Genomic DNA, 14593 nt, shown 5'->3' with positions numbered 1-14593 from the left:
GCAGTCAAATGAAAACGAGATAGATGGAAAAAAATAAGTAAACTTTACTATTTCAAAAGTAATCACCATACTTCTTAATAGATTTATCCCACTGTGATACAAGACAGCCAGTGCCATAATGGAAAACATGTTTTCGGTTTCTTAAGGAACCATGATTGCATCCAGTCGTTCATCTCTTCGTACGAAGCAAATCGACGGCCACGAATGTTTTCTTCAGTGTTCCCAAATTATGAAAATCGCAAGGGGAGATATCTGAACTGTACGAAGGCTGTGTAAGCGCTTTCCAGCGAAACTTCTACAGTGCAGTCTTAACAACCGTGGCAACATGTGGTCGGGTTATTATCCTGCAACAGAATGATGCCGTCGGCCAACAGTCCTGGGCGTTTGGACTTGATGGCGCGCTTCAGTTTTTGCAGAGTTTCCACGTACCGCTGTACATTAATTGTGGTGCTGTGCACCAGAAAGTTAATGAGCACTGGGCCCCTTACAGTCAAAGAAAAGAGATCAGCATGGCTTACTCTCAGCTGGCGTGCACGGCTTCGGATTTTTTTGATGGGGGTGAACCCATCAAAGCCATGCTATTCTTGATTCTCACGCTTACTTTCTGTCTCAAAATGATGGGACAATGTTTCATCTCCCCCAACAATACGGGACAGGAAACGATATTCTTCATCGCGACGCCGTTCCAAGTGCTGCAGTGATATCGACATTCTGTTCAACTTCTGCTCCTCCGTCAGGCCGTGGAGAATTCATTGTGCCCAGATTTTCTGGAACTTCAGATGCTCTATCAAAGTGGCGTGAGCGGTACCGTGAGGTAATGGGCAACATGAGCCGAATGTTTTCTACCCTCCGGCGCCTGTCTTCTTTGACGGCAGCATCCACTGCAGCAATGACAGAAAGGCTAATTGCATCAAGATGTCCGAACACCTATATGAAGGTACTTAACTGACATTATAAAAACTGACCGTGTACGTTTCTCACGAATCACTTTACACATGCTGTGTGTTCGTGATGACTTTAAATTTGTATGCAAGCTCCTTTCACGAACCTTCTTTACTGAATATTTCTGTTATTTAATTTATCATAGTTACATGCGTATAGAATGATGCATATAGAATGAGCCTACTCACTGTGTCTTACATTTTATCTATCATAGTTAAATGCGCGTATGCGTTTACAATAAATAGACTACTTGACATTACATTGACAAAATAGTTCGCCATGACATCCAAAATGCTACCTAGATCGACAAGTATTCTGCAAGTAAATATGCGAATATTAGAAATAAAATAAATTTGCGAATATTATGTACACAATACGTGAAACATTTTTATTAATTTTTATACTAAAGTTAAAATAGTGTAAAATTTTATTAATAGTTTTGCCTCTTGGAAAAAATAAAATTTTCTCAGGATTTAAATCTTCAGAAATTAAATTCAAGAACGGTGTCGTAACTTCAAAACTCTTTAAATACAAATGTGCTGGCAATAGATTTTCGTATTTGAAATGCAGTTGCATACATTTTTATAAATATTTTTACTTCTCATTATTCCAAATATGTGTTATTAGTAACTCTGCTTATTAACTAATTTATTTATTTATTTTTCCTCCTTAGAACGGAGATACTGCTCTCCATATATCTGCAGCCATGGGAAGGAACAAGTTGACAAGGATTTTACTCGAAGCCGGATGTGATCAAAAGATTAAAAATAATGTAATTAGAAACTATTTCTTTTATTTTATATGTATGAGCTTTACATGAGCAGAAGGGGGGATAAACTTCCGTAAATGCATTATAAATGTGACAGCTGGAAACTATGTAAGATATGGAAATTGGGCTTTGGCTAAGCATGATTATTATACGTCTAGTTAAGAATAATGCCGGATAAAAATAGCTAATTGTTAAACAGGGTGTCTATAATTAAAGAACCTTATTTCAAAGCTGCCTACGAGAGAAACCAGTGATCAGAATAATGTGAAATTTTGTGGCGGACTTAATGAAGGGATGAGAATTTCTTTCATCGGAGAGGGGGGGGGGTTAGTTACAAATAGTGTCACCATAGGGCGTTTTACTTTGAAAACTTGTAGTAAAAATGCAAATCTTTGTCGACATTATGCAGCAGATGTCATAAGACGCGAAGACTTTATTTTCAGTGTGCATATCACAATGACGATAAGTTTATGAGATCGTGCTTTATTAGTTGTTCAACCAAAACAGTACTTCCGCAGTAGTCGCTCTACGGAACTTTCGGACTTTGAAGGGGATTCTAAGAGGTCCAATGAACGTTAAAAACCTTCAGAAAATGATAACGAAATTTGAAGAAGCAGGATCGTTTTCTGTTCGTCCTGGAAGAGGAAGAAAACTCGTTTCTGCAGAAGCAGTACAGGAGGTTGCCCTTCAGGTCGTAGAGGACACAGCTTCAAACGTTCAGGCTAACACTAGTGTCCGGCGTATAGCTGAGGCACTGGATAGACCCCGTTCAACTGTCCATAAGATCTTGCGGAATATCCTCCGTTATCCTTTACAAACTTTCATTAGTGCAGCGGTTGCTTTCGCTCAACTCCAGTTCTCACTTCAGTTTCTTGCTCGCTTTGAGGTCGATTTTGGAATGGCTGTAAAATATCCTCTGAACAGACGAAGTGCATTTTCATTTTGGCGGTGTAGTGAATACTCACAGTTGCCGAATTTGGGAATCAGAAAATCCGTTCCCTGTCTTCGAGGTTACATTGCATTCACCAAAAATGACGGTATGGTGGCGATTTTCTGCATCATTTATTCTCGGCCCATACTTTTTCTAGGAATTAAGTTCTACAGGTCCAGTGATATTCTCGATCACCGGGCAGCGATATACATCGCTGTTAAAGAACGAAATTGTTCCGTCTCTGCAATCTTTATCCAAGTTGGAGCTCCTCCACATATTGCACGGTGTATTACGAATATTCTTAAACGTCATTTTACAGAAGAACGTATTATTAGCCGGCACTTTCGTAATGTGTGGCCTCCCTGATCCATGCTATTTTTGTATTTGCGGAGATTTGAAATATCTGGTAAGTCGTGACAATTCAAGAACTTTACCTGATCTTAAAACCAGCATTTCATGCCACATGCGAATTTTGAAGGTGGATGGACAGACTGTTGCAGATTAGGGAAAGAGAAATAGAGATACATATGTCTGACTTGTTTAATACATTGCCCATTTACTAGTGCGTGATCTGTTTTGAATCTTTGTATAAAAGGACGATAACACTGAATACTTTTTTTTTCCATTCAAGATAAAAGAATATTAGAATGTGGAAAAACACTCAGTTGTCAATTTATTTTAAAATGTTTTAATATTAATTGATATAGTTTTAATAATCTATATACTATGAGAAAAGCGAAATATGACTAACAGTTGCTCACCAATAACCCAGTGAATAAGACACCCGAACACTGCCAGTTTGTTTCGGATTTGGTTCTTAGCAAACTGCTTGATCCCTTTAAATGAAATAATGTTGAAGATAAAATATAATACCTTCAATTTATTTTATGTTTCTGTCGAAGAAATCGATGGCATAAAATAATAATCTTATATATTAAATGTTGATGTATATGCAATAGAAATAATTACAAGGACATTAATAATATACTTACGAGCAGACAATCGCTGTACAGTTGGGTAGAGATCGTCATCAAATCCAATATGTTTTGGTTCTTGCACTAAATTCCTGAACCAGCTGTTTATCTAATCCAAGCAGTTAAGGTTGTTCATCATATTAACAACATCTTTCCGCGATTTTATAATTTTATCATTCCATGAAACAGAAGGTTCATCTGTTGAAAGCTGCATGTAAATATTTTCCTCTGGTATTATTCAAAGAAAAGATGAAAATTTTCCCTCGCTAGGGTGCCACTCGTACATACCTTCAGAGAAAACAAAATTATAGGAATCCCCCCTAAACATCATTACGTCAAGGCGTTCCCAAACGTAGAAGGAGTGATGTCATCGAAAATAACAAAAGGGTGGATTTTTTCTTATGCGCGTAGCGCGGTACGAAATGCTTATATGCCTCCGGCTCATTCTGCAATCAATATTTACTCAGTGGTTTGCAAGCTCACCACATTTCGGATTCTACAAACCTCTTCATGTAATTCCATGTGAGTTTTTTAAAAAAGAATTATGAAATATAGTATCTCTTTAAGAAGAACTGTGAAATGTAGTATCTCTTTTCGTCACTCCTCGCTAGACGAGCATATTGTTTATGCTGTGACTCTTGTTTGTCGTGGTATACTGCCATACGAGTGGGATGAAACGGACTATCGTATATTGGCTACAACATCATCAAACGTGCGCACACTGAACATATGTAAAATGTAAGTGTGGGAAGAGGAACGGCCTCCGTTTTTTTTGCTCTGAATAATACGAAAATTCGGTATCATTTGCGTAATTTATCTTTTATGAATTAAAAAATATATAAATATATATTTCACGAAATTATGAATAACCCTGCATTTTATTCGTAAATGAAAATTTCTTATGTACGAGAGATATTAAATTTATAGATCGTCTTGGTGACATGTTCTCTTTATCGGTTAGAAATTAGGGTGGACTTACTACGGATAGAATAGGGATGGAGATCCATCTAAATTACCGTAAATGTTTTTTTTTTTTTTTTTTTAAAGGTTCTTAGTTGATTATTTATAGCAAAGCATTCAAGGCTTATATGCTAAAGGAAACGATGCTTCAGTGAAAGCTATCTCAGGGTAAACTGGCTTATGCTTGCATTAGATATGGGGGAAATCTGTAATATCTCATGCAGCTAGCCATAAAATGAATCCGGAAGGAAATATCGATTAATTGCCGGCATGATTAAAAGTGAGGCTCTAGCGATTAGTAATCATATAATACTTTCAATTATTTCTACCCCTACTGTTTTAGTAGTATTTTACGACTATTAAATAATTCTGCCATCTTCATTCAGATTTTATATTATACCTAAATGGGCGCTTTTTTAATGTTTTATGCGTTACCTTTATTTATTAAATATCATGTCCTTCGCACTTATAAAATTCAGTTCAACAGCAGTATCGCAAAGTACTAATTTTAAAATAAGCATATTTTCAGAATTTCTGATACACAGTCTCCCGCGCTGGAGATAATTTTTTTTTTTTTTTTTTTTTTTTCGTACAGTGTGGCCATTGCTCGCTTTGAAATCTTTGAGTTTGTTAATCAAACATTCGTCAAAGTTTTACAAAGTATGAAGTCGATAATAAAACGTATCCCAAATTTGGGCTTCTAGATGCCCATATTCGAGTGAAGGACTACACTATTAAGAATTTAATGTCTCTAGGTACCCTTAATTTATCACAATGCGAGAAAAATACATACATTCTTCATTATTTAATTTCTTTAAATGTAATGTAGGGCTCTAATATTTCATGGCGATAATTGGATAAGTGAAATGTCGTTTTACAGTGGACGACGCAAAATGTGAAAACGAAATTAATAGCCCTTCTGAGCTAAAAGAAAGTGTAAAACTTCAAAAATTATTTAGGCGATGCAAATTTTAAGAAATGCTTCAGTCGTTAAAATTTTTTAGCATAGCTTCCCCCCCCCCAACTTCCGATAGTATTTTCATCTGTCTTGCATTCATTTTCCATATTTTTTTAACATTTCTTTATCGTGCATCTGACCCCAGTTATGGAGAGATTCATTTTGCAAAGACATGAGTATAGTTCAAATAATTATGATGACTATTAATAAAACAGAAGCCTAAATAAATGTTAACTATAAAAAATAAATTACGAAACGGTTGGTTGATTGGTTAATTAATTATCACAAAGCGCTTGAAGGCAACTGCCATTAGGAAACGGTGTTGATAGATACATCATATACTTTGCTGCGGAACATCATATTTTGTGTTCGTCAGATTGGTGCAAACATGGAATGCAATCCTTAGGGCGTGGTTGCGTTGAAAACTTGCGACAGATTTATGGCTACTGCCCTTTGCAGATGAACTGTAAAAGTGGGTGGCCAACGGATTCGTGTCGAGAATGGCGACTTCGTTATTAAAGGCTGGAGTTCTTCAGAGTCTTTGAAGAATCATTTATTTTGAAGCAAAGATGGCAGTATTCATGTACAGTAGAACCATGACCCTAATCGCAATATTTTCCTTAAACTTTTGACAAGCCTGGCTTCGTACAGCAGCTTGAAACTCCAAAGAACACGAGTCACGTTCTTCTGTTATGTAATGTCTGTTTATAGTTAATCAAGAAGGAATGAATGTTCATTAAATTTTTGGTCACCAATTTACACAACAAAAGCAGCCTTGAAACGGCGTTATTATACTGATCAAGCTGAGTCAAGGAAGAATGCATGGAAAGTTACGTTAAAAAATAAGTAAATAATATTAATAATAATAATAATAAAAGACTTCATCAAAATATGCAGCGATATCACCAACTCAGTGAAGAAATAATGGGTTTTTATACCTACAGATTTTACGTAACATTCCGACGTCCACTGCATAATAATAATCTGTATATTAACGTCTTTGGTTTCGGAGACAAATCTCACGATTGCGTTCTTTAAATGTTTTAAAATCACCTTCATATTAATTTTTTATTTATGGTATTTTAAATATAATCCTCTTAAAAGAAACTGAACCACTTGCTTTACTTGCAGGGCTTAAATTCTGTACCCGGAGCTCTAAGAAAAGCCGTCAGGAAAGAGTAACACAAATAAAAAATCTGAAAGCTTTCAGATTTTATATTACACCCATAGGAGCATTTCTTTCATTTACACATACAACGTTTCGAGAGCATTTTTGAGCTAAAAATACTTAAAAACAGCATATCTTTAGAATTTCCACAGATAGTCTTGAGCGCTGGAGATATAAATGTTTTATTTCTTAGTGTTGCCACTGCTCACTTTGAAATCGTTGAGTTTTTTAATCAAAAATCCCTTAAAGTTTTATAAAATATGAAATAGACAATAAAACAAATTCGGGTTTCTAGATGCCGATGTTCAGATAGAGGACTATGTTATTCAAAATTTGGTGACTCTAAGTGCCGTTGATTTCTCACAGTACGAGAAACATACACACATTCATGCAAATTCTTCATTATTTAATTTCTTTCAATATAATACAGGGCAGTAATATTTGGTGGCAACACTTTGAAAAGTTATACATCGCACTTAAGTGTTTCAACGCAAAATGCCGTTTCGAGACTAATAACCCTTTTGGGCTAACGCCCCTTTTGGCTAATAATTAAATGATTAAAATTTAATAAAATGTAGATATAAATGAAAACTTTATTAATTATTAAATTAATGATAAATAGTTCCATTTAAAAAAACACACCTCGTCTTATTTGGGGCTTTAACTGGAATTACAGTTTCACTCAAAAACAAGAAATAGTGGCTGAATTTAAGCCCTGATTATATAGTATAATATACTATTTCATTGGATTCTTCTTTTTCCAGCACGCTAACGAAAACCAACAAAGATCCTTCTTTTTCCAGCACGCTAACGAAAAAATAAAGAAATAAAATATTAAAGCGTCACTAACAAGAATAACAAATACGTAAGAAACAGTGTGAGTGTATGGAAGAAATTTTAACGGAGATGTGTAAGCATAAAAATAAACAGAGCAGGTCCATCACCATCTGACTACAATGCCCTGCCGTTATTCAAGCAGAATATGACAGGAGAAAAAGTGTGGTGTATTTAATTATGGCAAAGCACACTAGGGCTATCTGCCTAAGGGGAGGGATGCCTTTCGTGGAGGACTTTCTAAGGGAAACTGGCTCGTATACACGTTACACATGGGGAAAACCGCGAAAACGCCCATGCAGCCAGCCCGTTCGCGGGATTCGAACCTCGGACCGAACTACCAGTGTTCAGCGTCTTTACCGCTCGGCCGCTGGTGGGCTCTACAGGAGAAAAAGTCCCCCCCCCTCAAATGCAAGGGACTTGATCTGTAAGCTGAAAACAAATGTAAAGTTCCGTACAAGTGAATTTTCTTATCCCGTATTTATTTATTTACATCATTTCAAAAAGTTTGCAGGTGCTTTCTTTCATGGGAAGTCATTAGTGGTGGACGCATATGACAACGATTAATCACTTCTAATACTTTCGGAAACGAAAAACTTATTCACTCATATAAATTCATTCCACTGCCTGGAAAATAAGCCTTTGACGTACAAGTGTGGGCGTTTTCCTCAAAAGCCTCAACCTCCTTCAAAGAGTTTGTTTCCCTGGGAAAGAGGCATGCATTTATTAGTTAGGTTTTTCTAAGGCTTACTTATTATCAAAATAAAATTTTCGATATCAAAAAAATTTTCTGCTGAAATTTTAATTCAGTTACATAAAAGAAGTGCAGAAGACCTCTTAGGACTCCGTTAAAATTATGATTTATTTCAAATATTGAGAAGTACCGGAAATTTAAGCTCTGTACCCAAATAAACTACACTCATGTCCAAAATTACGTTTACATGCATAAATTCACGGATTTCTCAGAGACTAATAATTTAATGAATTTTCGTGGAATCATACATAACATGATGGCACATAAATGCAAAAGAAAAAACTGAAGATCACCTCATATGATATAAAATTGTAGCATGAAACAATAAAAATGGTAATAAAGTGTGACAAAGAGAGTTAAGAAAAAAAGGAATGATTCAGAAAAAGAATTCAGTCTTACGAATTTAATATGGAATATGATCTCCCCTGACTTGTACACACATATCACAACGTGGTTTAAAGCTGGAAATAACGTTGTTAACCACAGTTTGGGGAATTAATCTCCACTCTTCCAGCAATGCCGTCTTCAGAGCATTTACATCTCTAGGAGGAGGATGTACACGTGCAATTGCTCTTCCAAAGTAGTCCCATAAGTTCTCTATCGGGTTAAGGTCAGGAGAGTTTGGTGGCCAAGGTATTCGCTTAATGTCTTCACTTTCAAGGAATTCATCAACGAGGTTTCCTCGATGTGGACGGGCATAATCATCCATAAATAAAAAGTCAGGTCCATATGCACCCCTGAAAAGTCTTACATAAGGATCTAAGACCTCATCTCGATATATCTGGCCTGTCACAGATCCTCTGCTGAACACGTGTAGGGGCGTACGTCCATCGATCATTATTCCACCCCATACCATCACACCTCCACTATCGAAACGGTCACGTTCCACAATGTTCGAGGGATCATTTCGTGTTCCTGACTCCCTCCAGATGTAAACACGTTTAGAATCACCAGTTAAACTAAACCGCGACTCATCAGTAAAGAGAACATGGGACCATTGATGTTCAGTCCAGTTTTGATGTTCTTTACACCAATTAAAGCGATCCCTCTTTTTCTGTGAAGGCAGTAAAACACATACCCTTGGCTTTCTGGCATAAAGGCCTTTTTCATTAAGTCTTCTGTATATTGTTTGCCGTGATGCAACAGTTCCAGTGGCGGCTGCAAGCTCTGAACTTAACTGGCGAGCAGTAGCCTTTATGTTACGACGGGCAGTTAATGCCAGATACCGATCTTCAGAAGCAGTTGTCATTCGTTTCCGACCTTGTTCAGGCCTCCTTACAACACTTCCATCATTTTGAAACTGTTTCCATAGCTTAGAGACTGTCTGTCTTGAAATATTCAGACATGTGGCTGTTTTCATGATTGACTGCCCTGCTTCTAAACGGCCGATAATTCGCCATTTTACGGATTCTTCCAAATGATACTTCGAAGCCATAACAAACCGCTTTAAGTCCCTACACACTGAAATCAAACGCTATGTTGCAGAAATTCACTCAAATATTCAGTTTGCGCAAAGCGCTTGATTCACCTTTGGATGACGTAACGCCTAGATTTGCATATCACAAACCTATTGATTACTTTTGATTGGATAATGCTAATTAGGCTTGGTTTTCCCACATTCCCTGCAAATACGGATCACATTGATTCGATATTTCATTGAATATCATCATTTTTGGGTATGTAAAGATAATTTTGGACATGAGTGTAGTACGTAATTAGTACACATTGCATTTCCTAAATAATATTTGCCTTTATGAACCAATCATATTCTAGCAATGATTATGAGTTTAAAGACTGTAAAAATGGTGTTAAGCCTTATAATTCGAAACCGTAAGCCTAACAATTCTTGTAAAATACAGTATTAGTTATATAACTAATATATAAATGGTGTTGTGAACGGAATGTACCACTAAAATTAATACTTCGTGCCGAAACTTTTCCATATAAGCGTAGAGTGTTATGTTATACATAACAGATTTTCTGCTTTTATTCATTGCCTTTTCTCTGTAATATGTTTTCAAATTGAAAAAAAGACCGATCGTCATCGGTGTCGACTGTAGCTACTGACCTACAGACATATGAGCTTCGATAATTACCGCTTTAGTGCTTCAAAAACTAGAAAGAAAACTTTCCTTCACATGGAAATTTCTTTCACACTCGTGCTGTATGAATGAAATTCATATATTAGTTTGCTCTACCTTCAAATAAAGGAATGCAGTTAAAAATAAATAAGATAAAAAAATCTGAAGGGTTTCAGCTTATAAATTACGTCCAAAGGGTCGTCTTTTTTAACGTTTTTTGTGTTACCTTTATTTATTAAATATCATGTTCTGCGTACTCAAACTATACAATTTAGTTCAACAGCAATATCGCAAATTAATTTTAAAATGAGCGTATCTTTAGAATTTCCGATGCAGAGTCTCGCGTCCTGAAGATTAAAATGTGTTTTTTTCTTTTTTTTTTTCTTTTTTTTTTTTTTTTTCTCCCGTACAGTGTTGCCATTGCTCGCTTTGAAATCGTTTAGTTTTTTAATCAACAGTTCGTTGGAGTGTTACAAAATATGAAATCGATAATAAAACACATTTCAAATTCAAACTAGAGCTTCCATATGACCATATTCTATGGAAGATTACGTTATTCAAATTTTGATGGCTCTAGGTACTGTTGTTTCATCACTTATGCGAGAAACCTACATACATTTATGCAGATTCTTCATTATTTAATTTAATTATACGACAGGGCGATAATATATGGTGGCAATGATTTGAGAAGTAATACAGATTTTTTTCGACGTAAAATCGCAAAACGAAAACAATAGTCCTTCAGGGCAAATTGCCCCTTTCTCTTTGCACTAATAAATCTTCTTCGTCGTTTTAAATGTTTAAGAACTTAAAATGAGCAAGATGGTGCAAGCTATATCTTATAGGCATTTGTGCCTGGACGATAAAGATGGCACTTTCAATTTTTAAACGAAAATGCTACATTTTTCTCCTTTTAGTGGACAAACACTTAGCTACTCAGGCTAAGTTCGATGATTCAAAGTTCAAAATTTTGGTTTCAATGTCGGATAGGACAAAGAGTGTTTTGTTTTTCATGCAAATTAGAACAATCTATTATTAAATTATTAGTTAATTAAGTTATAAATATTAATAATTATTTAATTGTAAAAAAACACCCAACAGAAATAAAAAAAATAGTGGGGAAAACATGTAAAATTTGCGAAAAATTTTTATTTTCGTAAAATTTCCGAAAATTCGCGTCGCAGTTAACTTAGTACTGTAGCGATTTTAAACGAAAACTTCACGATGCGATGCGCGTTGATATTGGATATGAGTTTCAGATGTGCATTTATATAAGATAAATTTAATATCAAAATCCCATAAGGTACGTGAACGGTTTCATATAACTTAATGCTGTTCATTTAGCACTTAAAAATTTCCAAGATTAATCAAAAGTGTTCAAGTTATTACGAGATAAAAGGAAATAAATAAGCGACGGCAACATGCGCAATACAGTTCGAATATTTTTGTGTGGATGAAGTTAAATGAAAAACGACTACACGCGTTTCGAATGTATTAAATGATCTGCCTCCAATGTACTAAATTATTCAGCTGCTATGCTTTAAATATCAATTTTTTTTTAATCTGACGACAGAAACTAATTATAATATTTTTTTAGTTAACAAAGAGAAATGAATTTAGATTAGACTGCACCAATTCTCAAATGATGTAAAAATGCTAATTATTACATTCTCTACTAATACTGCTAAGTCTTTTCCCCTCTTTCATAGGTTAGAAAGTCTTCCCCTTAAAGCGATCTTTTCCCCGCAAGAGGATAGTCCTAGCATGCTTTGCCGCAGTTAAATAATTTAATCCAGTCCAGTTTCTCTGGTGTACAGACCGGGTTTTTTAAAAACAGCATATCTTTAGAATTTCCGATAGACAGCCTCGCGCACAGGAGATAAAAATGTTTTTCTTTTTCGTCAAGTTGTGCCATTGCTGGCTTTGAAACCGTTTTAATGAAACATTCGTTAAAGATTTACAAAATATGAAATAGATAATAAAACAAATTAGAAATTCAAAATTCAAGTTTCCAGGCCCCTATGTTCGGGTAGAGGATTACTTTATTCAAAATTCGATGGCTCTAGGTACCGTCGTTTTTTCACTATGGGAGAAATATACATACATTCATGCAGATTCTTCCTTATTTAATTTCTTTAAATATAATACAAGACGATAATATTTGGTGGCAACAATTTAAAAAATGATTTTCCGTTTATAGTGAAATGCCTTAAAATTCTGTTTTGAGAGTAATAGCTCTTCTGGGCTACCTCTCCTTTGGGCTAATAATGATCTAAAAGAATGATTAGAATATGAGAGGTATTTAAATTGAAAAATCTAATCGAAATTTTGTTTATAGTAAAAGTGTAAAAAATATCATAATTCATATGTATTTTTAAAATCTTGTGAATAGAAGGAAGAAGATTTTTAAATGAATTAGAATGTTTTGAAAGCGCAGTTCTGGAATGTATTATTTAAAAATTTTGCTTCGAAATTTGCATACCAAGCTAAAACTATTTTTCCTTACAACAGAGAAGAAAAATACAGAGAAGACTTTTTCTTCTGCTATACAACTGATTTTTACTAAGTTATGAAATAAAACACCTATATTTTACTACACAAAATATCTGAAGAATTCGATATAAAATATTTAAATATTATTACCCACAAACAATTCCAAATAAAATGTTTGTAGAATTTAAAACTAAAGTTGTATTATTTGAAGATTTTTGTGTAAAAAAAGTTGCCTTTCTCAAAGTTATCCTTGCTTTGTTTTTTCGGATTCTATAAAAGAGATTACTTTTCGTAAATTTGTCCACTGAATGAAATAATTTCTGATTTGAGTTAAGCTGTATGTAAATTTGAATATATATAGGAAAAAAAAAATTTTTATGATTAAACGTAAAAACAAAAGCTTTATTTTCACCTAAAATAATTCATATTCTTGAATATACAAATATCCACTAAAGGTTAATAAATAAAAAAAATGTGATAATTTTATTTAGAATCAGAAGTCACTTCATTACGATAACTGAAACATTTTCACTTTAACATTTATCAAATACCATGTGAAATAAGTTCCTGTTCTTCTTTTAAACAGGAGATCATAAAACTAAACTTCATCTTTTACTATTAAACATTTTCTTTTAGAGCAGATTTCTTGCACATTAATATTTTTGCTATTTTAAACAAAAAGTTTCTTTCTGCAGCAAGGCGAGACTGCCAGAGACATCGCTGAAAGAAAGGAATTTAACGAAGTTGTGAAACTCATGGATAATCCTCCAGTCACTCTCATTCCCGTAGATGATCCTTCAAGCAGAAAGCCCTCAAAATCATCCAAGAAGAGAGAAAAAGATAGTGGCACTTCCCAGGAGAGTGCCGTCAAGGAGAAAAAAGACAAACATAAAAAGGTGAGCTAATATTCAAGTCTGAGTATGTTACTTTACATAAAAAAAATTTAAAATATCTACGATTTTCTTAAAAGGGAGGCCAATGTATGCACAAGGGCCTATTATCTAAAAAATGCTTGTATACATATATACACACACACATACAGTACATTATACCACACCAAATATCTTACCTACACAGCTATAATTTAAATGTTTTACCTCACTGTCCAGAAATAAATGCCCATTTTGCAATTTTTATATTATTTTATTTATCAACAAGTGTTTGTTTTAAAACTTTAATATAATTTATAAAATTATAAAAAATTATTAAATAAGTTTTGCTTATACATTAATCATGCTGTATTTACTATATCTTGTACTTCGTACTTTTGAGGCTAGATTCAAATAATAGCACTGGTCAAAAAGAATGAAAATATACACATCTTTCGAATCCCACAGGAAATACAGCTGATGACATTGCTGAAGTCTGTCATAACAGCATTGGTAGTCACTCGGAGCATTAGTGAAATGCATTTTAAAAAAAACTTAAATGTACTTTTATTTACGTTTGTAGAGTTGTTAGGTTTTTTTTTGAAGCAGGAGACATGAAAAATGTACAGTGCTCTCACCGGGACTCAAACCTTGAATGTGTATTCTTCCAATTATACCACAAAAGCATATGAAAAGGTGGGAGAAAATACCATAAATACTCCCCCTTTTAAAGGCAACTGGGAGACAAATATGTGCAGAGTATGTTTCCAATTACACCACAAAGGCATGCAGAAAGAAGGGAGAAAATGCCTCATAAGTTTAAAAAAATTAGTTTCACTGTGTAGATTATTTGTTATGAA

At 34.5% G+C, this 14593-nt stretch overlaps 1 protein-coding gene across 5 annotated transcripts in view; it reads left to right on the top strand.

Moving 5' to 3' along the window:
* dgo (ankyrin repeat domain containing protein 6 diego) overlaps positions 1-14593 on the top strand; it is a 267914-nt gene that overhangs the window by 246467 nt on the left and 6854 nt on the right. For all 5 annotated transcript variants that reach the window (XM_035350579.2, XM_085822603.1, XM_085822602.1 and 2 more), the window contains exons 9-10: positions 1616-1714; positions 13560-13760. In XM_035350579.2, the coding sequence (XP_035206470.2) occupies positions 1616-1714; positions 13560-13760 (300 nt within the window). The remainder of the gene's footprint in view (positions 1-1615; positions 1715-13559; positions 13761-14593) is intronic.

This window comes from Stegodyphus dumicola, chromosome 8 (genome assembly GCF_044657685.1).
Source record: "Stegodyphus dumicola isolate Sdum_Otavi_A_Nest chromosome 8, ASM4465768v1".
Lineage (NCBI taxonomy): Eukaryota > Metazoa > Arthropoda > Arachnida > Araneae > Eresidae > Stegodyphus > Stegodyphus dumicola.
The sequence above is the reverse complement of the archived record's forward strand: the minus strand, read 5'-3'. Positions and strand labels throughout refer to the sequence as shown.